The sequence below is a fragment of the Eulemur rufifrons genome, chromosome 10 (genome assembly GCF_041146395.1).
Source record: "Eulemur rufifrons isolate Redbay chromosome 10, OSU_ERuf_1, whole genome shotgun sequence".
In the NCBI taxonomy this organism is placed as follows: Eukaryota; Metazoa; Chordata; class Mammalia; order Primates; family Lemuridae; genus Eulemur; species Eulemur rufifrons.
Genome location: NC_090992.1, coordinates 1,226,618 through 1,249,999, shown reverse-complemented (window position 1 = coordinate 1,249,999; position 23,382 = coordinate 1,226,618). Strand labels below are relative to the sequence as shown.

The following is a 23,382-nucleotide window of genomic DNA, read 5'->3' as shown; positions in this document are numbered from 1 at the left end:
ATGTGCCACCATGCCTGGTTAATTTTCTCTATATATATTTTTAGTTGTCCATATAATTTCTTTCTATTTTTAGTAGAGACAGGGTCTTGCTCTTGCTCAGGCTGGTCTCGAACTCCTGACCTCGAGTGATCCTCCCGCCTCGGCCTCCCAGAGTGCTAGGATTACAGGCGTGTGAATGTTAGATCTTTTGGTATTGTCTCACCAGTTTCTGAGCCTCTATTCACTTTTAAAAAATCTTTTTCTGATTGTCATTCAAGTTGGATATATTATATTGGTCTATCTTCAAGTTACTTACTGACTTTTCCTCTGTCATTTCCATTCTGCTCTTGAGTTATCTAGTGAGTATTGAAATTCTGATTCTTACATTTTTTAAGTTCTAAAATTTCCATTTCTTTATTCTTTGTATCTCCTATTTCTTTGTTGAGATTTTCTATCTTTCCATTCATTCCAAGAGTGTTTACTGGGAGCCTTTTCCTAATAGTGCTTTAAAGTCTTTATTACTTAATTACAGTATCTCATCATTGGTCTCTTTTGATTGTATTTTCCCATGCAAATTGAGATTTTCCTGGATCTTCATAGGCCAAGTAGATCATAATTTGTTTTGTATCCTGGACATTCTGAATATTATGAGACTCTGGGTATTGTTTGAATGCTATGGAGAATGTGGATGTTTATATTTTAGCTGTCAATCAACCCAGCTGGGCTCAGGCCACAAGTTCTGAGCAGCCTTCTGTGGACTGTGGTTTCAGTGTTCCATTTTCCAAGTCTTTGGAGGCCTGTGTGTGCCTCCAAAGGTCTCACTGGTCGGTGTTTCCCCGTGGTCAGCCTGAGAACACGGTGGTAGATTGTCCTTTCCTTCAGTTCTCAGGCCTTTGGTACGCTGCTGGACCCGTGCACACACAGCACGCGGTGAGCCCAGGGGTTCATAGCAACTTTGTGGGGTCAGTTTTCTGAGTTCCTCTCTCTTCAGGAGCTCCCTGGTACTTCCTGCTCCCCTGGGTCTCCTCAGTTTAGTCCCCTGGACAGAAAGATGGAGTTTTAGCTACCCTGCTCTGCTGTGTACTCCCCGTGACTATGCCCTCAGCTGGGGTCAAAAGGGGAGGGATGAGAAAGGGGAGGGAGCACGTGCAACAGGGTTTGTTGGGACTCCTCCAACAGAGAGCTTTCCTTCCTTCAGAACTTTGGGTGCCACTGCAGCAAGAATGCCAGGGGCTGAGGCATGTGGGAATGGAGAAAAAGGAGGTATTTCCTCACCGTGAGCATTGGGAGTTACGTTCCCGCTCCTTAAACCAGAACTAGAAGGCTTCTCCTAGAATTTTCACTGTCTGTGCCTGGTGCCCAAGACCAGGTTTCAGGCTGCTCTGAGTCCCCCCAGGGAGTACTGGAAGGAAAAGTGGGAAACTCCTCCAGTTCACTGTGCTCCAGATTCTGGTTTTCTTTCCCCATTCACCTGCTACCATATACACTCCAGAGTCCCCCGTGCATTCTGTACAGGTTTTATCACTTCATTTAGTGGGAAAGACAGGTTGGAATGTGTTTACTCCATCTTACTTAAACTGGAACCTAGCGGTAGTCCACTGCATAGATATACCATAAACTATTTATCCATTCTCGTGTTGATGGTCATTTTTGTTGCTGCCAGTTTTTGGCTACTACAAATTAGGCTGCTATAAACATCCATATACAAATACTTATGTGGGCACACATGTTCACTTATTTTGGATAAATTCCTAGGAATTGAATGGTTAGGTTGCATAGTAGGTGTATGGTTAGCTCTTTAAGAAAGTGCCACGTTGTTTTCCAAAGTACAATCATTCGTCACTTGATAGCAGGGACACATTTGGAGAAATGTGTTGTTAGGCGATTTCATCCTCATGTGAACATCACAGAATGTGCTTACACAAACCGACATGGATAGCCCGCTACAAACCGAGGCTCTAGGTACAGCCTGTTGCTCTGAGGCTATAAACCTATACAGCAAGTTTCTGTTCTGAATACTGCAGGCAATTGTGACACAAGGTTAAGCATTTGTGTATCCAAACATATAAAAGCCACAGTAAAACATGTTATAATCTCATGGTTCACTGTCATATGTGCAGTCTGTTGTTGACTGAAACATGACACAGTCCATGACTGTAGTTGTATTATTTTACACCCCCACCAGCGGCGCAGGAGCTTTCCAGCTGTTCCATGTCATTGCCGACACTCGGCACAGTTAATCTTTTCATTTTGGACATCCTAGGGGGTGTGTGGTGGTTTTAACTTGCGTATTCCTAGTGACTAATGATGTTGAGCATCTTTTCATGTGCTTATTTTTCATCTGCATATCTCTTTTGGTGAAAAATCCATTCAAATCTGCCCATTTGGGTTTTCTTTAGTTGCAGGCATTCTTTACATATTCTAAATCCATGCTCTTTATTGGGTATATATATGTTTTGCAAATATTTTCTCCCATTCTGAGCCACCACATTTGATTCATCTGTGTGTGGCTTCCCCTCCATACTCTTCCTGGATCCATCCCCTTTCTCTCCATTGCTGCCACCACCGTCCGGTTCCTCTCTCCGGGATCGTCCTCCCGCTCCGCCCTCCCAGTGGTCAGTCTCCTCGTGTCCACACTTGCCCCACTGGAGTCCAGTCTGCAAACAGCAGCCAGTGAGCTTTCTACAACGCACTCTGGATCCCCTCATCCCCGTGTGTGACAGCCTTCAAGGCTCTCCATTTCCTTGGCGTAAAGCCCAAGCCCCGAGGCGTCCAATGCCGCACCTTATCTGACCCCCGCCTACCTTACGGGCCCGGCTTCTAACGCTCCCCCCTCCCTGCTGCAGCCACACTGACCATCTCCTCAAACAGACTGAGCTTGTTCCCTTCCCAGGGCCTTGGCACTAGCTATTTCCTCTGCCTGGAATGCTCTTCCCCCTGTTCTGCACATTGTCACCTCTTCTGTCCCTTAGAGAGCTAAAAAGTCACCTCCTCAGACATTCCTAGAACACCAAATCTAATCTGACCACCTCCATACTCCCTATGACATCATGCCATTTTATTTCTCTACAGAATAGTTACCACTGTGTGACACTTTCCTTGTTTATTGGTGTATTGCCTGCCTCTAGTATAACAGAACCTCAGTTTCACAACAGCAGGGACTTAGTCTTACTCATCTCTATGTCCCCAGTGTGCAGAGCCATGCCTGGCACGTAGCACAAGCACCGCACATTCTTGCGGAATGTCTGTGCCTGTAGCACCTACTGCTGTGCCTGTACCTGGGCACTGAGTAGAAACTTGGTGCCTGAACTTGTCAAGTGACCGTGGCAGAGTGGTCAGTAAGCCTCCCTGGGCCAGAATAGAGAAAAGACACACATGCAGGAAAATGACAAGAGAAAATCTGCAGAGAAGACTAAAAGAGATCACTTCCTTCAGAAAGATCCTGGGAGCTTTGTGGCAGTACTGCCACATCTCTGGTCCTGGTATGAGCTGCCACCCAGAGGAGGGTCAGGCGCACACAGAAAACACACGGTCAGCGGCACAGCCCAGCGGCCTCCTCACAAGCTGCCCATCAAAGGCAACTGGACCCTTTTGGCCTCAGCTGCTGTTTACTCTGGTCCCGTACCTCCTGGTGTCTGCAAGTTGACCTTCCCATCCCACCAGCCTCAGCCCGGTGGCTCAGCCCTCTCATGCTCCTTGCTGCTCTCAGGCTGTGTGGCACCAGGCCTGCTGGCTGAGCGTGGCACCTGGAGTGCGTGGACAGTTTCGGCAACCCAGCACCATGTTCCTCCTCTTCGTGGACCCTCCTACAGGCCTCATCTCCCCCTGGGAGTGTCTGCGGACCCTCTGTGCGGAGCATGCACTGCCTCGGTCAATCACGTGGCTGCTAAGCCCCGCCCCGGCTCGGTAAGGAGCCGCCTTGCTGAGCACGAGGCCCTCTCCAAGTCCTAAAGAGAACAGTGTCGCCCACACTGTCTGGGTCTGGGAGGGAAGTGTCCCTGGGGTCAAGACCCTTCCTGTGCTGCCCCAGCCAGGTGAGGCCTCGGTCCCCACTGTGATCACCAGTCATGATGCGCACAAACTCCCGCGCGCTGGCTGCTTATCCGCCGTGGGGGCGCCAGACGCCAGGGCTCATCTGGCAAGGCCGTTCTCTTTGTTCCTGGCAGAACCTGGGCCAGGAGGTCGCTGCCCAGGGCGTGGCTTTGCCTGGCTGTGTCCGCACGGGCTTCCTGGCTCACAGGTGAGGGGCCGAGGCCGCACACGCAGGTCCTGTCACTCCTCTGCCCACCGCACACCTCATCCAGCACCCGGGTGGTCCTTGTGCCCGGGCCACCGGCCTGGAGCTCCGGCGGGGAGTCTGCCCACCCGGTCTGAGTCCGGAGAGCCAGGCAGCTGCTCGGGGACTCTCGGATTTTGCTCCGCGGGTGTGTCCCTGCCTCCATTTAGCCTTGGATGGTCTGGGGACAAGCCTTCCTCTTTTCCAGAGTGCCTGCGGTACTGCCCTTTCTCAGGCTGGTCCTCGGCTTTCAGTTCCAGGCCAAGCCCCTGTGGCCCGGGGGCTGCTCGGGGGACTCTGAGATGAACACTCGGCCCGGGACGGGCCTGCCTGGGCCGAGGGCGGGGGGCACTTTCACGAGGGCCGGCCGCACTCGGCAGTGACCTCAGAAAACCCACCCCTGCCTTTGCTGGTCCTGCCCTCTCTGTGCCCGTTCCACGGCTACCGGCCAGGAGGCAGGTGCTGTTTACCGGGCGGCACCTGCCCGCCCGCCTTTGCCAAAGTCCACCCGCACTGCTCGGCGCCCTTCCCGCAGGCTGCGCCCCGCCCTGCGCGCCGGGAGCGCGGACCTCCTCCGGGAGGCGCAGCGGGCGGCTCTCCACACCGGCCGGCAGGGGGCGCTGCTGCCGCGGGGTCGGCGCTCCCGGGTCCGGGGCTGGGGGAACCGGGCTGCCAATCCCCGCGGAGCACAGGTGGCCCTGGCGGTGGACTGTGGTCCCGCTGGACAGCAAAGCGGGACGGACTGATAGACATGCCCCCTCCAGCAGTGAGGGCACCCTGTCCGCCCTTCCCTGCCTGTCGTGCCCACACTCCCAGCGTCCAAAGGGCAAGGCCGAGCAGTCTTGGGGCACTTTCAGGTTCTCGCCATAATCACCAGTAACGTGGGCATTCCTGGAGCAGGCTGTGACCCTTTTCCTTCCCACCCTATTCTCTTTAGCTCAATTCCCTTGGCTCCCCAGACTTAGAACCTGGGACAGACGCCAAGGCCCAGAGTCCTGTCCTGGCCCGGCTGTGGGCACACCCGTCCCCTGGGCAGAGTGGGATGTCTCCCTGTGCTCCTCCCGGAATGCGGCACATGAGGGGGCCTGGAAGGGGCCCTGCTCCAGCCAGTCCCAGATCCTGGCTGTCACTAAATCCCATCATTGGTTCCGCTCTCCAGCAGGTCCACCTCTCTTCATCCCCTGTGGCCACAGCCCTAATCTGCCTGCGTCACTTGAGCTGCCTTCTGTCCACCCCCTGCCTCCAGTGTGCAGCAGGGCCCCACACGGGTGCGGCCAGCCTAGGTTAAAACTTGTCCGGAGGCACTCACACTTAGGGTCACGCAGGCACGGAGCTGGCCCCTGAGAGTGAGTGCCCCCTTAAATGCTGTGCCCTGGGACTTCAGTCCCCCACCCCCAGGCCACACAGCAGGAGGTAAGCAGGGGGGAAGCAGGCAGAGCTTCATCTGCACTTACAGCCGCTCCCCACTGCTCACCATCCCCCTTCCACTTGGTCCGTGGAAAAACTGGGTCTTCCATGAAACCAGTCCTGGTGCCAAAAAGGTTGGGGACTGCTGTGCTAGGAGACTGTTTGCCTCACCCTGGTCCTGCCCTGGTGGCCACAGGCCTCATCCCTCTGTGGCAGCCATGCAGAGTTTTCTAAATAGTAGGTCAGGCCCCCAGGGGCCCTCACAGTCCTGCCCTAGAATCCAGGGCTGAGCAACATTTCATGACCATCAGATGTCCCTATGTGTTTGGCCTTCTGAAGTCACCTGCTCCAATACAAGCAATTTACACTCATACCCCAGACCATTTTGGTCATCAGCCCAAACATCTGACGACAGACCCCGGTCTGGGCCTTGGGTCCAGAAGGGGAAGAATCACTGGTGCCTGGCCCGAGCAGCCCCTGTCTGCCAGGGTGAGGTCCAGACTCCCGGGTGCAGCACTCGGGTGCTTAGAGCACAGCCCCCACTGCTGCTCCAGCCTCAGGTCCCGGGGCAACCATCCCAGCCACACGAAAGCAAGATCTGCTCTGCACCTGTGAGCCTCCAGGCCTTTCCACGGGCTGTTCCCACATCCTGGAGTGCCCTCTCTACTCTTGGCCTATTAAACTTTAACTCAGCCTTATAGACCTTGCTGAACTGTCACCTTCTCAGAGTAGCCATCTGTGAACACTGGCTGAGATAACTTTCTCCTGTCCCCATAACCCCAGCCTCTCTGCCTCTTTGCCTCATACTCCAAATATGCCACACACTGTCACACCACAATCAGAGCAACTTGTGTAAGTGCCTACTGTCTGAGAGCGTGCTGGGGGCTGGGGGTGGGGCTGGGGGCGGCATCCTCTGTCCTTGGAGAGCTCACATTCAGGTTAGCAGTGGGGACCACCTCACAGGGCCAGAACAGGCTCAGTGCTGAGCAACATTCGATGACCATCGGATGTCACTGAGCCTTCTGAAGTCACCTGCTCCACCAAAAGCAAAACAATACGCTCAAGCCCCAGCCCGTGAAGCCCTGGGGAGCCCTCTCCAACATTCAGAGGGTGCTCAAGGAAGGATGCACGGCCTGTGTTTCATGAAGGTGGCCAGTCATCAGAGGCCTGCTGGCTCGGAGCCCCTTCTCCCGGCATACAGCCTCGCCCATTCTGCCCCTGGTTATGGACCCCACCCTCTAAAACACTCCAACTGCAGCACTTCAAGCTGGCTATCTGACATGGTGACACATTCACTGTTGTTTGTCACCTGTCAAGCCGCAGGGCAGTCATACTCTCTCCCACACCATGCAGGCAGGTGGGTTTCTGCTGACCCTTCACAACCTCCTGCCAGTCAATTAGTCGGTCAACAGATGCTTTCTTGAGGACTTACCCATGCAGAGAAAGGACTGGAACCTCTCACACCTGGCTGACAGCCCGTTTTCCTTGGTCTGTGTCTGGGTGGCCCTTGCCACTGGGCTTCCAGTCTTTCTGCAGGACTGGAGGGGCCACATATGTGAACGGGACTATGGGAGAGGAGCAGAGTTTGCCTTGGAGGGACGGAACCAGGCGGAAACAACCCGAGTGCTTTTCGGGGATGCCACACCCTTCCTTCCCACCCTTCGGGCGTCCGCAGATTTCTGTGGAAATTGTCTCACTGCTAACACCCTCTTGGGGGAACATGCATGTGCTAAGACCACCTGAATCCATCACCCACCCACCCGTCCATCCCCTGCCACACGGCGTCACAGGGTGCCTGCCCTCGGCTCAGCCAAGCCTGGCTCCCGAGGCTCCAGCAGTGAACAGGACCGAGCACCCACGGGGCCACCTGTTCTCCTGCCTCTTGTCCTGCTTCCCTTCCATAAATGTACCAATAACTCAGCACTTGCTGAGTCCAAGCCACAAAGACACATTCCCGTTGGTATTTTCTAGCTTTGAGCTACGTCCACTGTAGCCAGTAGACCACAGGACCTATTTGGTCTGGGGCCTCACTAAAGTGCTGCCGTGGTTGCTGGGCCTCTCAAGAGTCCCCCTCATTGATCTGAGCCTTACTGCCAGGGCTGGCCCTGGGGTCGGGATTCCCAGGCTGAGTCACCCGGGGCTGTGCTCAGAGCACAAGCTCAACTCTTGCAGCTTTTGGAGTTTCCCTGGCCCTCTCCCAGGCCAACCACCCTGATCCTGAGCCCAGAATGGAGACAGTCAACGCTGTCCTGTACAAGGGATGCTGGGGTCTGTCTGCTGGTCCCTCCACTGGCTAACTGGCCGCCTCCAGTATGGCGACCACTGCTACCTGCCGCATCCCCTAGGTCTTCTTGACTGAGGGAGTTCTCAGTTTGATGTATGTCTTTCCAAGCACCACGGTCTCAGGGGAATAAGGAAGGCGAGCCCTACTACAGCCTTGGGAGCTCAAAGGCAAGAATTTAGGAAACACGTGCTTGCAAGGGACACTGCCCACCTTGACCCCAGGTACCACTTTGGGCCAAGAGATCAGGGAAGGTTCTGGACTCTGCCTCTGAATCCCAAACTTCTAGCCTTCTTGGCTCAGATCCAGACCCAACCCACACTATCCCCAGCCTGAGCTGCAAGCCCTGGGGAGGGAAGTAGGTGGCCGACCCCGTAGCCAACATTCCTCTGTGGTGACTACAGCGGCCCTGCTGCGGAACCACCCCATCTGGAGGGCAGTTCTCAGGGAACCACAGGGCACCCCCAAACGGCTGAGGCATCTCCTTCATCTGAGGGCACAGGCAGGACCTGACTGGGCTGGGCAGCCAGGGGAACTGGACCCAGAGGTCCCCTGGGGGCAGGTCAGAAGGCCACATGGCCCCCACAGATGCCTCTAGCTCCTTCCTTCACTCAGTCAGTCAACAGTCACTGAGCCCGGTTTGTGGTCAGCCCATTCTAGCCAGGCAGGGCTGCGCTCCCAAGGGGCTGCAAGTCATGGGGGGAAGTCCCCCAATAAGTAAACAAAAAAGCACACAAAGGAGATAATTTTAGTAAGGAGAAGAGCTCCTTATATGAGGACAGTAAGACGGGATGTGACAGTGAGTGGCACAGCAGGGGGCCGCCGCCGTTTCAAGGGGGCATCCCCATACCGCAGACTCCAGCCTGCTCACAGCACCCCCTTTCCCGCACGTACCCCCCACAAGCCCCTCAGCTTGTGGAACTCCTCCCCCCATCCCCTACACGACCCCCCCATCTCCCCTCCCCCTTCTGGGCCAACACCTTCCGGAGAGGGCTGGGGGCAGGTGCAGTCAGGTGGGGCTTTTCCGGGGCCGGTTTTCCCCGGCTCCCGCTGGAACTTCCAGCTGGCCAGTGGCCGGCGACACTGGACGCCGCCCGTCCCCCGCCCCCTGCCGCCGCGCGGAGCTCAGCGCTCCCAGCCCGGTTCCCGGAAACTCCTCGATTTCTGTGTCCCCGCGGCGTTTGCAAGAAACCGAAACCCAGGCCCCGCCCCTCCGGCGCGGCCCCGCAGAGCCGGGCGCGGGCCCAGGCCGAACCGGGGGCCGGAGCCACCGCGTCTCCGCCCGGCCCGCTCCTCTCCCAGCCGCAGGGCCGAGGCGGGCTGGGGCCGTCTGAGCGCCGGGGCGGCAGGTCCCGGGACTCTGCTCGGAGCGGACCCCCGGCGGGCAGCATCCGCCCGGCGGCGGCACGACCCGCGCCTCCCACGGGAGAGCTGCGAGTCTACCCCAAGCCTCCCGGGCCGCAGCGGGTGGCGGGGCGCCCCCGCAGAGGGACGCAGTGCGGCCTTCCCTGGCAGCGCTTTACAGGTGGGCGCCATTTCTGTACGCCTACTGTGTGCCCGCCAAAGCAGGCAGGCGGGGGAAGTGGGGCAGCGGGGAGAAAAAGAGGCAAAGGCAGGGTGTTTACAAAGAGCTCTGCACCCCGAGTGTTGCTAGTCCATCTTGCAGGAGTTGATAATGGGCACAGAGAAGTTTAGCAACGTGCCTGAGGTCACACAGCTTGTAGCTGCTGAGCTGGGTGCAAACCCATAGCCCGCAGAAGGAGGCAGGGCGAGGAAGGAGGAGGAAGTGCCCTGGCGGCGGGCAGGTGAGCCGCCTGCCTTGGGCTGGGCCGCCAGCCAGCGAGGAGGGTGGGTAGGGATGAGGGGCGGTCCCAGGCAGCCACCCGGGTGGAGAGGCTTTGCGGTTCTCCTGCCTGCCCTCCCTTTCCAGGAAGCCGGCCAGCCTGAGCCCGCCGCTCACCCCGACTCACCCCCAGCCGGGGCCGAGCAGGAATGTGCAAGTTGGCCCGAAAGGCCGGTGCCCCTTCCCTCCAAACGCACACACCCAGCTCGGCCGCTGCAGGGCGAGCGTGGGTCCCCTGGGGGTGAGGGACTCCACATCAGGCTCCGGGTGACCCCGGGGCGAAGTGGAGGTGATGCGGCCCCCAATAAGGCCACGAAGCCTGCCAGGGGCGCTCTGGGGAAACCACAGTGGCGCAGGCGGCCCCGCAGCCCCGATTCGAGCGGGAAGGAGGGCGCTGATGCCATCAAACCCCGGCGGATGGGAGGCTGAGTTCTCTTTCCTCTCAACGCGGTGTTTATAAGAAATGAAACTCGGGACAGGGCATCGGCGGCAGCCCACGCTGTCACCCCGCCCCCTCCCCGGGAGTTCCGGAACAGCCCTGCGCGTGAAGCAATCCCTTGGCCCACTGTCGTATCACAGGACCCCTGTGCTTCCCAGCCAGCTGCAGCCTCCCGCTCTGAGCTTGGGATTTTTATAACAGTGCAGCGTTTATTCTGCTGTGTCATCCAGCATTTTTGCCAAAGCTTTGAGAGGGGAGGAGCTGGTCTCGTGCCCCAGCGTATCTCCAGGGCCAACTAGAGTTGGCTCAGAGCAGAAGTGCGATTCGCATTTGTTGAACGAATTAAGCAGAGACTTTCTTTCCAGCTTGGCTCCTTGCAGGCAGGGTGGTGACCCCTGGATTCTATCTTCAAGCTTTTGGATGCTTTTGGCTAATTTCATGCCTGCCTTGTGTTTTGCACTTCACAGTTTAGGACTGCCTGCCCCTCTGGTTTGCTGTGACAATAGAGAGATGATGGTTGGGAGGGGCCTTGAGTATCTCAGAGAGCCCTATCTCTGGCTCTGGAAGGCCAGAAGGCTCGTCTGCTTTGGGGACTGTGGCCCCCACTCTGGATGCCGGCTCCACAGGTAGCAGGCCTCCCCGGCCTCCCAGTCGAAAACCCAGTGCAAGTCTCGCTGGGCCCTGCACCCCAGCTCTACCAAACTCTGATTTCTGAGAACATCTCCCACCCCACACCCATCTCTATCAGCAGAGGATGTGACCACAGGTTCCCAGTGAACGTCTGTGCCGGAGGGAATTAATAACGTGAGAAAGAAGGAGCATGGAACTCCTGAGGGAGGGGCAACACATGAATGCAGCAAGGATCTGCTGGGTGCCCCCTGCGTGCCAGGCACTCTGCCGGGAGTGCAGGGACTGCAGACTCACTCTGGCAGGGCCTGTGTGCCCACGTGCACCTGTGCATGGTGATGGGTTGGGGAGCCAAGCTCCTGGGCTGCAGGGCTAAATGGAGCCCACCCACGGGTGAACAATGTGTGCTGAGAGCCTGAGGGAGGGGCTGGGGGCAGGATTTGGTCCCTAAGGGGAGAGGCTTCCACAAGGGGGGATGTGATGTGTGTGTCTGTGATGATGACAATCTTACCCCCAGCATCCTGATTGCAGAAGTCACCTCAAAGGAGGCCCTGCCAGCCCAGAACACCCCAGGGCTTCATACCAAGAAGCTGCACAATGAATTCACCTCACTGGGTGAGGTATGGACAGGAGGCATCCGTGAGTGAGACCTTGACCCAGAACAGGGTGGGTGTCTCCCCAGCTAAACCCCAGGTACCTCTGGCTGCAGGGAGTGAGGAACCTGCTTAGACTTTTTACAGAAAAATGTAGATTTTGTTTCCCAGAAAGTCACCAGCCAGAAAGTGGTAAGTGGGGAAAAGACAACACGCGAAAGTTAAGGACCAAAGATTCCAAGGAGGGAAAGGACGTCTTGTCAGCTGCTTTGGGGCACTTCAAAGAGAACAGGCCTTTGCTCTAGGTCAGTCTCTTAAAGAAGGAGAACTTGAAATGGGAGGGGGGCGAGGAAGAGGGAGATTGAGGGAAAGAAGTGAGTGTTGCTAAGTATCGCAGGAAGACAGGGATGAGGAGCAAACGGAAAGAGCAAAGGCGTGAAGGGAAAAACACGAAGTGTATTCAGAGAGTGGAAATGCAGCGAAAGGTTCATGTATTCCTGCTAATACATTTTGTTTGACTAATGTTTCAAAGTTTGGAAAGGATTTTGATAGTCTAATTTCATCTTCACAACAAGTAGGAGAAATGGACAGAGATTAATTAGCTATTTTACAGATGAGAAAACCTAGGCCCAGAGAGGGACAGTAAGTTGCCCAATATAACACAGCAAGTGGCAAAAGCACAAGAACCTAGGCTTTCAGACTCAAATCCTGTGTTCTCTTCCTACCCCCCTCTAGTTACTGCAAGGGCAGGGGAGCTGTCTGTGGGAGAGAAGGTTGAAAGGGGACCCCAGGGCAAGATTGTGCGGAGATGTGAACATGGAGCTGAATGTGGGGTGTTCACGAATGTTAGGGAGAGCCATTCCCGCAAGGCACTGTCTTCCCCATTGTCCTGGGCAGGCCTGATAGGAAGGGAGGCCCAAGGGGAGGATGGGACAACAAGAGTCTGGTCCTGGAATGTGAATATAACCTGACATAAGGAAGGGAGACCCAGAAGAAGAGGTGAGGCAAAGGAGGGGGAAGAGGATGAGAATTAGGAAGAGGAAAGCTAGGTGTGGGGAGGGATGTGGAGAGTTCTGTGTGTGCGTGTGTGTGTGTGTGTGTGTGTGTGTATGAGAATCTGTGGATTATAGGGGAGTGTCCAGCAGGCAGCTAGAGCTCGGGTTTGGAGGCCATTTGCCAGAGGAAGTTGCTGGAATTGGAGAAGATTAGTACTTTGAGTCAGAGAAGGAAAAGGGCTGGCCTGAAATACTAAGAAGAGCATAGAGGAGGCCATGTGTTCTGCTTAGCATCACAGGGACTGTGTGATATGTATTAGAATGGGATTCATCAAAAGCAGTTACAATAAAAACTTTGGATACTTTGGGTACGACAAAAACATGGTTTAACTTTATCTCACTGATTGGGAATATGGCACCCCAAGCATGATAAGCAGATTCTTATAGGCATCAAAATAAAATGAGAATTCCTAAAGTTAAAAAAAGTCAAAGAATACTTCAAAGATGTAAATGACAGTTTCACTGGTAAATCCTAACACTGGGGAATTTTTCCTAAGCAAAAATTATCAATGTGCGCAAAGATTTAGCTAATAGCGTTGTCTGTATTATGAGAAAATGGAAATAACCTAAATGTCCTACAATAGGGGATTAATTGGGTAAATTTTTATTTGTCCTTATGATAGAATAATATGCACCCTTTACAAATGATATTGCAGAAGTACATTTCATGACATGGAAAGATGCTCATTTTGTTTATATATACACATAGAGGTGATTATCTGTGAATTAAAATGAAGTTTTTGTTTTAAAGCACTTCGTACAGCCTCTTGTGCCTTCACAGGATCACTGTGGTCAATTTCTCAGGCCACAAGAGATGCAAACTTCCTTTCCCTAATCTCATTCTGAATTTTCTGGCGCCCGAGTCAGGTTCTCAGGAACAGGCCAAGCATCCAGTTGTTGCACCAAGAACAGCTTCCAGGACTCAGGAGTCACTTGTTTTCTGCTCTTCTTGCTTAGAAGGTCTTGGTCCCTGTAGCAGGTTCTCACTCCCATTTGCCAGTTAAAGCACCTAACTCCCAACTTTCCATTCTAGGGGCTCAGGGCCTTCCATTTTGCTTAATGCCTGGCTGGGCTCCTTCCTCAGTTTCTCCAGACTCCTTGCCTCTCCTGGCTCTGGACCCACCACTATCTGGGAGGCAGTTCTGACCATTCCTGCTGGGTCTCCTGGGCTGCTTTCTCAGGTGTGACTTTAGTCACAGCACTCAGATTCTGGTGCAGCAGAACTGGATTAACACATGCATATCCTCCGTGGCAGAGAGGCAGTAGAGTGACTGACGGATGGAATGCTCCCCCAGTGTGTTTATTTACAGCCTGCATCAATGGGGTGCTGCTCTGGAGGGAGAGCTGGGGCGAGGGGAGAGACATGCCTGGGGAGAGTGATTTACTTCTGAGTCAGCAGCTTTGGGGAGATAAGGAAGAAGCCTGCTGGGCCAGAGTTCTGTATGGAAAATGAACACAGCCCAGCTTCTAGAACTGCAAGTGGGACAAGGACTAGTTGCCAGCACAGGAGTTAAGCTGTCGGCCTTAGAGCAGGGCCTGGGACCTCGGTTCTCCAAGGGTCTCCTTTGGCTAGACCCATGGCCTGGGCCAGCCCTGAGCAATTCTTCCATGCCCCCCAGAGTCTCTGGGTCACGCCCTCGGGGCCCAGAAATGACACCAGTTCTACCATGGAGGAGCTCCCATGCAAGGGCCACAGTGAGGCTGGGGAGGAGGCCTGATGCAGGAATGCTAGGAGGGACCAGAGCTACCCGACCCCTACCCTCATTCATCAGTCCTGGCTTCTCTGAACCCCTTTCTCTTCCTCCCTTTCCCTAAGGCCAGCCAGGGGCAGTCTCAGGCTGCGGTCCCCAACCCTAGGGCCGCGGGTCCTTACTGGTCTGTGGCCTGTTAGCGACCGCGCTGCTCCCCCACCCCCGACCCCGCCCCACTCCATGGAAAAATTGTCTTCCATAAAACTTGGGGGGAGGGGCGGGCGCACAGCAGGAGGTGAGCGGCGGGCAGGCCAGAGAAGCTTCGTTTGTATTTACAACCACTCCCCATCGCTGGAGTCACCTCCTGAGCTCGCCTCCCCCGACCACCCCCCCAACGTCCTTGGAAACATTGTCTTCCATGAAACCTTGAAACCGGTCCCTGGTGCCAAAACGGTTGGGGACCGCTGGTCTCGGGATACAGACCGAATAGGGGTGGCGTATCACCCTGGTCACTGTTAGCCCATGGGGCAGAGATCTTGGAAACCGTGCGGCATGCTGTCTGCGTGGGGCATGGTGCTTTGCAAACTCCATCTGTTCCCATCTCTGCAGACCACCACGGCAGGGCTATTGTTATTGGGGAGTTGAGGAAACTGAGGCTCTGCAGCGGCAGCCAGGCTGGGGTTCCCCCTCACCCAGCAGCCCACACAGTGCCCCTGCAGGGGACGCTTTCTGTCTCAACCTCCCCAGGGCAGGTGAGCGACCTGGAGGGAGGGCGTCCCCGCCTCCAGACCAGGGCAGTGTGAGGGCTGAAACCTGCCCGTCTTTACACTCCGCTAGCCGGCTTGAGGGGCCAGGCTGGTTTTCGGAATTCAGTCCCAGTGTCCTTTGAAGAGGGCGGCAGATGCTCAGGTGACCCCCTCTCCAGCTTCGGAGAGAGAGATGAGCCTACCTCTCCCCTCCGCCCCCACCGCCCCGCAGGAAGCGGGAGGCGACGGTCCCGGGAGCTAGCAGGCCGGGGGAACGCGGACCCGGGAGCGACCCGGGGGCGCGCGGCCGCGGGGGCGGGGCGGAGCGCGGGGCCGGCCCCTGGGCGCCCCGGGGCGGCGGCGCGGCCGGAGGGGGTGGGGAGGAGCAGCCGCCCTGTACTTCCCCTTCGCCGCTAGCGCTACAACAGCCTGATTTCCCCGAAATGACGCGGCGCGCCGGCCAATGGGCGCCCGCGCGGCCCCGGGGGGCGGGGCCGGGCGCGGGCCGGGGGAATCCCGCTAAGTGTTTAGACTTCTCCCCGCGCCGCGGCCGGGCAGAGCGCGCCAGCCCTCCGAGCAGGCAGGACGTGCGCCCCGCGGCCGCGCCGAGCCAGCGCCAGCCGTGCGCGGCAGCCCCGAGACCGGGCGTCCTCTGCGTTCTCCCGGTTCCACCGGAATCGCGCTCCGCGCACCCGCGCGGCAGCCCCCGCCTCGTCGGACCCTCTGGCGCCGCCGCCGCGCCGCCCCAGCAGCAGAGGTGAGCCCGCCCTCGCACCGGGGGACCGGCGGCGTCGAACAAAAGGCGCGCGGGGCACCAGGAAGTGGGGGCCGAAAACCCCAGCCGGGGAGTCGCGGGCGCGCGGCGTCGCCTGGGCCCCCGCGCGGGCTCGGGAGGGCGCCGGAGGAGCTGCGAGCGGCGGCGCGGCGAGGGCGGGCCGCGGCGTGGACCGCCCACCCGGCCAAGGTTGCCGGCGCCCGGCCGCTTTCGCAGATCTGTGTGCGCGAAACCACCGGGGGCCTGCAGATGGCCTGGGCCGTTCGTCGCACGCATCCACCCGCCGTGCCGCGGACGCGAGTGTCCGCCCACGCGTGAGCGCCCAGTGCCCCCGGCTTTCGGCGGTCCCAGCTCCGCGCCCAGGCCCAGGTTTTGGGCTCCCTGTGTTGGTGGCAAGGTCTGGCTTACGGCCCCGGGTGGCTGGAGGGGGTCATGACCTACAGGGCGTTGCAGGAGAAGGCGCCACAGGTGTTCCCTGGACTCTTTCTCCCGAGGAGGGGAAACCGGGACGGATGGGCTAGCGTCGCGGGCATTGTGGCCGTCAGGGAGGCGGAGAATGGATTGGGAGGGGAAGGGGTGTCCTTTGGGGAAGGTGCACAGCTAGCGGCGACAACTCAAGTCAAGGAAATTTCTTATTGACATCAAGAAAAGCAGCTCTTCCTTTCCCAAATGATTTGAATTTTGAGAGAAAAGTTCTGGGATTGAGATCCCTGTATATTTCGTTTCTTTTCCTGCACATAAATCCTGCAGCCATCACTTGCATGCCTCGGGCTGGCTGGGAGGGGATGAGGGAAGGGGCAGGAGCGTTTTTTGCTCAAGGTGCGGAAAAGACTTGGAGAGCAGTTTTATTCAACTACAGGCCCCTCCCCCACGATTGTAGTCCCTGGTACCTGGCTGCGGGCACTGGCGGGTAATTAAGTGGCCTCGGGGTGGGGCAGGGCAGTACCCAAGGACTGTTCAACAGATTCCAAACTGGAGCTCTCTGTCTTCTCTTTACAGCCAACATGCCCATCACTCGGATGCGCATGAGACCCTGGCTAGAGATGCAGATTAATTCCAACCAAATCCCAGGGTTGATCTGGATTAATAAAGTGAGTGTAATTCTTTGAGTTTTTCCCATTTACTTCTGGGGGACCAAAGCTTCAAATGCAGCTCAAAAACGGAAGTGATAAGAGGGCAGGCAAATGTGTGTCCTGGTGGGTCCCACATGCAGGGAGTGTGCGAGGCCCAGCCCTGGGCTCCGCTGGCCTGACTCTTGCCTTCCTTCCTGAGGTGTGGGCAGGACACCCACCTAGAGACACAGCCTCCACTAGCAAGGCTCTCTAGCATCTGCAGAGCTTGAGTTCTGGTCTCCCCTGTTGGTGTGTGTACCAGCATACACAGCAGGGCTCCTGTGGCACACACGGGACACAGGGAAGCGGGCACTGCTGGGCAGGAAGGTGGGTGGCTTAGCAGAGGATGGAAGAATTAATCTTGTACCAGTTGCTCTGGCCCAAGAAGCCTATAGAGTTCGTAGCAACAACAATATTCATAATAATAGCTAACGCTCACTGAATGAATACTCACTACGTACCTGGTCCCATGCTGAGTATGCTACTTATACTGTGTTATTTAATCCTCACAAGAGTCTTGTAAGATAGATTCTGTTAAGATCACTTTCAGATAAGGAAACTGAGGCAGGGAGAGGTAGATAATAAGATCACACAAAAAGTGATAAAGCCAAGATTTGAATAGGCTCAGGAACCCATACTGTTAACCACCAGGTAATAACAGTAAGACCTTACTCTTTGTATTTATGGCCGTGTCACCACATATGCTTTGATTTTTATCCTCAAAGAACATTCTTTTAGGTATGTTTTCTCATTTCAGAGAAAAGAAAACTGTGAGGGGCAGAGAGGTACAGTGACAGTGCCAGGGCCACACAGGTGGTCAGCATCCAGGTCTGGCCCAGGGCTACCTCAGTGGTGTGAGCAGGACCCCCTGTGTAGGAGCCAGTGGTCCCAGACCAGTCCCTTCTAATGGAAGAAGTTCTTTCTTCCGTGTTGGTGCTTGCAAGCTAGCGAGAAGCATCCCAGAGCTTCAGAACCAGGGCTGCGGGTGAGGATGCTCTGTGTGGCCCAGCACATCTGCGACAGGCAGAGGGAGGTCTTTTCTGAGCTGATGGTGCCACAGCTCATTAGAACCTGAAGCCTCTGCTGACAGACACAGAATGGCCTGTTTAAGCCAGTCTCAGGATGGGTCAATTCAAGCCAGATGTCAGGGTGAAAAGGGGAAGTCAGCCTCTTCCCAGACTCAGGGGGCTGGGCAGACTCAGCCCCAAAACCTGTGGTCTCTGTGCTGACACGCCTTGTGTGTATGTGTGTCGTTGTTCAGGAAGAGATGATCTTCCAGATCCCTTGGAAGCATGCTGCCAAGCATGGCTGGGACATCAACAAGGATGCCTGTCTGTTCCGGAGCTGGGCCATTCACACAGGTGTGTGCCTGGGAGTCTGGCCCAGGAGGGCTGGGGAAGAGACAAGGGGAGGCGCTAATGTTTAACACAGGCTCTTCACTGGGGTCCCCGAGTTCCCTGAGACAGTGTGCAGAATTATTGGGAAGCGGGTCGGGGCCAGACTTGTGTTTCTAGAGGAGAGGGTCCATTGTTTCAGCAAATTCTCAAAGAGATTTGTAAAGCCAAAATCTTAGAAAGTGTGGCTTCAGGGAGTTTTTTGGCTCCATTAAAGTTCTCCCTGGCAAAAGCAGCTGTGAAAAGCAGCTGTAAGCCAGGGCATGGAAAGAGACCCAGGTCTTCCCTTTTCCTGGTGTTGACTAAGGCCCTTGTCTCAAGGCCCCTCTGGTTGGTGGCCTCCTTTTATCCTTGAGGGCTGGGTCCCTTGGCCCATCTCAGAACAGTCAGCCCACCTATTAGTACTCTGTGCCCACTCCTGTGCTTGGAAATATCAGCTATGTTCCAGTCCCTACTCTCTGGCCGCTGATATTCCAGGCAGGAAGACCAGGCATGGTCCCGGATACGGAGAATACGCTTCTGCAGACATGAGCCCTCCAGTGCTGGCTGGGCCCTTCCCGGGGGCTGCTGGCTGTGTTGGAGCCAGGCCTGGGCACTGGAGAAGCCCAGGGCCTAGGGCCTACAGAGTGTCCCTCAGGAACACCTGCTGCTTTGACCCGTGAGGCTCTCTGGCAGCATGTGCCTCAGGGCTACTCTTGCCTTCCTCCTCCCAGGCCAGGGCAGCTGAGGACCCCTGCCATGGCCCTGCTGATCCTCTTTGCTCTCCTGCCCTCCAGGCCGATACAAAGCAGGGGAAAAGGAGCCAGACCCTAAGACGTGGAAGGCCAACTTCCGCTGTGCCATGAACTCCCTGCCAGATATTGAGGAGGTGAAGGACCAGAGCAGGAACAAGGGCAGCTCAGCTGTGCGTGTGTACCGGATGCTCCCGCCGCTCACCAAGAACCAGAGAAAAGGTATCCAAGGGCTCTGGGTCCTCGGAAACCCTCGAGGGAGGGTGGAAGAAGGTCAGCTGGGGCTGGTATGCCTGTACCGAGGCTGACAGCCTGTCTGCCCCACAGAGAGAAAGTCCAAGTCCAGCCGAGATGCTAAGAGCAAGGCCAAGAGGAAGGTGAGTGTGGTCCTAAGCAGCCTGGCCTTTTGTCACCTGTGGGTCAGGGTGAGCAGTGGCAGAGGGGCCGCGGCAGGCCTGGGGCTAAGCTGCTTTCTCCCTCCACAGTCATACGGGGATTCCAGCCCCGACACCTTCTCCGACGGACTCAGCAGCTCCACGCTGCCCGATGACCACAGCAGCTACACGGCCCAGGGCTATGTGGGGCAGGACTTGGAGGTGGAACTGACTCCAGGTGAGACGGGCCGGGCCTGGCAGGGGACCCACAGGGCAGTGGGCTGGCTCTTTCTCTTGGCTCCAGAAAGCACGGTGCCAGCAGATGGTGGCCTGTCGGAGCAGGCTGCGGGGTGGGGGTGCTGGGTGTCTTGCAGAGTAAGAAAGCACACAGTTTTGACCTGTGGCTTCTGCCCTTCCCCAGCTCTCTCACCGTGTATCGTCAGCAGCACTCTCCCCGACTGGCAAATCCCACTGGAAGTTGTGCCAGATAGCACCAGTGACCTGTACAGCTTCCAGGTGTCACCCATGCCCTCTGCCTCGGAAGGTTGGTGCCACTGGGCCTGGCCTGCCTGCTTGACTGGGTCCTGGGAAGGGCGTCCCGAGAGAGAGAAGATGCTCAGAACTCCCTGGCATCGAGCTGGCTGAGCTGGCTGTTGCCCACCCCCGCCCCACGGGGATGAGGCTGCCGCCTGGACCCCAGGGAGGCTGCCCGGGCTGGGCTGCAGGGCTGTGGTGGGCCAGCGAGGAGAGGGAGGGGGCCAGGGGCTGCATTTTGGTCTCAGGTTGCTGGTTCTCCCGGGTCTCTGCAGCCAGTGTCTGAGCGTGAGGAAGGAAGTGAGGGGGTGGGAGGAGGCATGGCTTCAGGGTTTAGGAGGCTGAGTCACCAGGCCAGTGTCCTACTGTGGAATCTCCACGGCAGGCAGGTCCGCAGGGAGGGCCGTGTGTGGTGTGTGTGTGTGTGTGTGTGTGTGTGGTGTGTGTGTGGGGGAGTGGGGGGGTACGTGTTTGTGTGTGTTGGGGGGGTGTGTGTCGTGTGTGTGTGTGTGTGTGTGTGTGGTGTGTTGGGGGGTGGGGGGTACGTGTTTGTGTGTGTTGGGGGGGTGGGGGGTGTGTGTGTGTGTGTGTGGTGTGTTGGGGGGTGGGGGGTACGTGTTTGTGTGTGGGGTGTGTGTGTGTGTGTGTGTGGTGTGTTGGGGGTGGGGGGTACGTGTTTGTGTGTGTTGGGGGGGTGTGTGTCGTGTGTGTGTGTGTGTGTGTGTGTGTGGTGTGTTGGGGGTGGGGGGTACGTGTTTGTGTGTGTTGGGGGGGGTGTGTGTCGTGTGTGTGTGTGTGTGGTGTGTTGGGGGGTGGGGGGTACGTGTTTGTGTGTGTTGGGGGGGTGGGGTGTGTGTGTGTGTGTGTGTGTGTGGTGTGTTGGGGGGTGGGGGGTACGTGTTTGTGTGTGTTGGGGGGGTGGGGGGTACGTGTTTGTGTGTGTTGGGGGGGTGGGGGGTGTGTGTGTGTGTGTGTGTGTGTGGTGTGTTGGGGGGTGGGGGGTACGTGTTTGTGTGTGTTGGGGGTGTGTGTGTGTGTGTGTGTGTGTTGGGGGGTGGGGGGTACGTGTTTGTGTGTGGTGTGTGTGTGTGTGTGTGTGTGTGGTGTGTTGGGGGTGGGGGGTACGTGTTTGTGTGTGTTGGGGGGTGGGGGGTACGTGTTTGTGTGTGTTGGGGGGGGTGTGTGTCGTGTGTGTGTGTGTGTGTGTGTGGTGTGTTGGGGGTGGGGGGTACGTGTTTGTGTGTGTTGGGGGGTGGGGGGTACGTGTTTGTGTGTGTTGGGGGGGGTGTGTGTCGTGTGTGTGTGTGTGTGTGTGTGTGGTGTGTTGGGGGTGGGGGGTACGTGTTTGTGTGTGTTGGGGGTGTGTGTGTGTGTGTGTGTGTGTGTGTTGGGGGGTGGGGTGTGTGTGTGTGTGTGTGTGTGTGTGGTGTGTTGGGGGGGTGGGGTGTGTGTGTGTGTGTGTGGTGTGTTGGGGGTGGGGGTACGTGTTTGTGTGTGGTGGGTGTGTATAGTGGGGGTGTGTGTGGGGTATGTGTGTGTGCACGAGTGTGCACACGTGTGAAGGGGCAGAGGGAGTCCGTGGCTGCGACAGCAGGGTGAGAGTAGCTGACTGCTGGCCAACTTCTCTGCTTGTCCCCTCCACAGCTGCCACAGATGAGGATGAGGAAGGGAAGTTAACTGAGGACATCATGAAGGTAAGGGCCCTCCCTACCTGGGCACTCTCTTGAGGTAGAGTTTCTTAGTGAGCAAAGAGAGAACCAGCCAGTGAGCTTCCACATCAGGGTAGGCAGCTACTGTTGTCACCTGGCTGCTTGTATTGTCCCACCAGGGCCACATTCACGTGGCTGGCTGGTGGGACAGACACCGTGGGCAGTGAGGGCAGGCTGGAGGCCTGGTCTCCAAGAGGCTGTCCTCAAGCAAGCCTCGGGGCCTCAGACAGCTCCGTGAGTCAGCCGCTGCCACCGCTGGCCCCTGGCCCTCGTCCCGTGCCCCAGCACGCCCGGCCCTGCTAGTTCGGGAATGCACATGAGGTTTCGATCATCAGCCTTTGGGATCTGCAGTGTGACAGCTTACAGAGAAAAGAAAGCCGCAAATTATCCTCCAGGTGTTTTAGTTTTAAAATTGAATATGAAAAAGGTTTTGTAGTAGTTGTACCCTGGCTCTGCCCATCGTCCGGAAAATTGAGAGATGGGCTTAGTTCCTCACCGCTAGCTTTTCAGTCATCTTTTCCTGACCTGTTGTGCCAACCTTCGCGTCAAGCCACACTTGCAGCTGGTGTGTCCTTACGTGACTGAGATGCCGCGCCAGAGCGTGGCTGTGGGAGGCTGGGAAGCGACGGCACCTTCTGCACCAACGTGCACTTCCGCCCCTGCCTCTCCGGCCCGTGTCCCCACTGCGCGGCACGTCTGCCCCCGTCTGAGAATGTGGACAGGGCCAAGGGCGCAGTCCCGGCCGGGAGAGCTGGCTCACTGAGGGCAGGGCCACAGGTGAGTCTGCACTAGAAGGGACCCAACGGCTCTTTGCTCCTCTGTCCCCAGCTTTTGGAGCAGTCGGAGTGGCAGCCGACCAGCGTGGATGGGAAGGGGTACCTGCTCAACGAACCCGGGGCCCAGCCCCCTTCCATGTATGGAGACTTCAGCTGCAAAGAGGAGCCAGAAGTTGACAGTCCTGGGGGTAAGCAGCCCCTGGACCCTTAGGGCTTCGTAGCGACGGAAGAACCACGTGCGGGTGGGGAGGGCTGGGGAGCAGGGCCCGGGAGCCATGAGGTGCAGCGTCCTCCCTGACCTCAGCTGGGCTGCAGACAGCCGGTGAGCGAGCTACCGCTCCCGTGCCCCAGGGTTGGCCCGAGGCTGGGTGGGTGCTGCCGGTGTGGAGAGCAGAGGCTGTGTCTGCGGCCTTCAGGGGCAGGGCTGTGTGGGGGGGGCGCGGCACACCGCATGCCTGCACCCCCACCCTCACACAGCCTTGCTCACGTCTTCCAGGGGACATTGGGCTGAGCCTGCACCGCGTCTTCACAGATCTGAAGAACATGGACTCCAGCTGGCTGGACAGCGTGCTGCCCCCCGTCAGACTGCCCTCCATCCAGGCCATCCCTTGTGTGCCGTAGCTGGGCCCTGGCCCCTCGCACTCCCCCAGGCAAGCGGGGCCTGGTGTCTGGTGGCTGTGGAGCAGAGAAGCTGGACTCCTGTGGCCCCTCGACTTAGCAAGTGTGACCTCACTGTCGAGTGGGGTGGGGCCTCCCTTTTGGGTCAGTGGCCTCTCAGGGCCTCTGGCAGGCCACGTCTGGGCTCGTCTCATGGGATAAAGCTGGCCCTGTGTCCCGGGAAGATGGGGTTCTGAGACTGGTGTGTCAGGTAGGGGACTTAGGAGTCAGCCTCTAGCTTCTCCCTGTGAGCCCGGCTGCCTGGAGAGGGTGTCACTGTCACTGGCTGGCTCGAGGGGAACAGACCAGCGACCTCAGAAGAGCACAGCACCAATCCCAGGGCTGGCTCTGCACTAAGAGTCAATTGCACTAAGTGAATCCTG

General features: G+C 57.2%; 1 protein-coding gene across 1 annotated transcript; it reads left to right on the top strand.

The window, feature by feature from the left end:
* Positions 1 to 15,475: 15,475 nt before the first annotated feature.
* On the top strand, positions 15,476 to 23,081 carry IRF1 (interferon regulatory factor 1). Its single transcript, XM_069484036.1, has 10 exons — positions 15,476 to 15,694; positions 16,712 to 16,803; positions 18,086 to 18,185; positions 18,995 to 19,171; positions 19,277 to 19,326; positions 19,435 to 19,561; positions 19,745 to 19,867; positions 21,502 to 21,551; positions 22,395 to 22,530; positions 22,839 to 23,081. The coding sequence occupies exons 2-10, from the start codon at positions 16,717 to 16,719 to the stop codon at positions 22,961 to 22,963; spliced, it is 975 nt and encodes a 324-aa protein (XP_069340137.1). The 5' UTR covers positions 15,476 to 15,694; positions 16,712 to 16,716; the 3' UTR covers positions 22,964 to 23,081.
* The last annotated feature ends 301 nt before the right edge of the window (positions 23,082 to 23,382 follow it).

Coding starts and splice junctions, on each gene's coding strand:
- IRF1 (XM_069484036.1), top strand. CDS start 16,717: ATGCCCATCACTCGGATGCGCATGAGACCCTGGCTAGAGATGCAGATT. Junction 18,186..18,994: donor GAGCTGGGCCATTCACACAG/GTGTGTGCCTGG, acceptor CCTGCCCTCCAG/GCCGATACAAAGCAGGGGAA. Junction 22,531..22,838: donor AGAAGTTGACAGTCCTGGGG/GTAAGCAGCCCC, acceptor CACGTCTTCCAG/GGGACATTGGGCTGAGCCTG.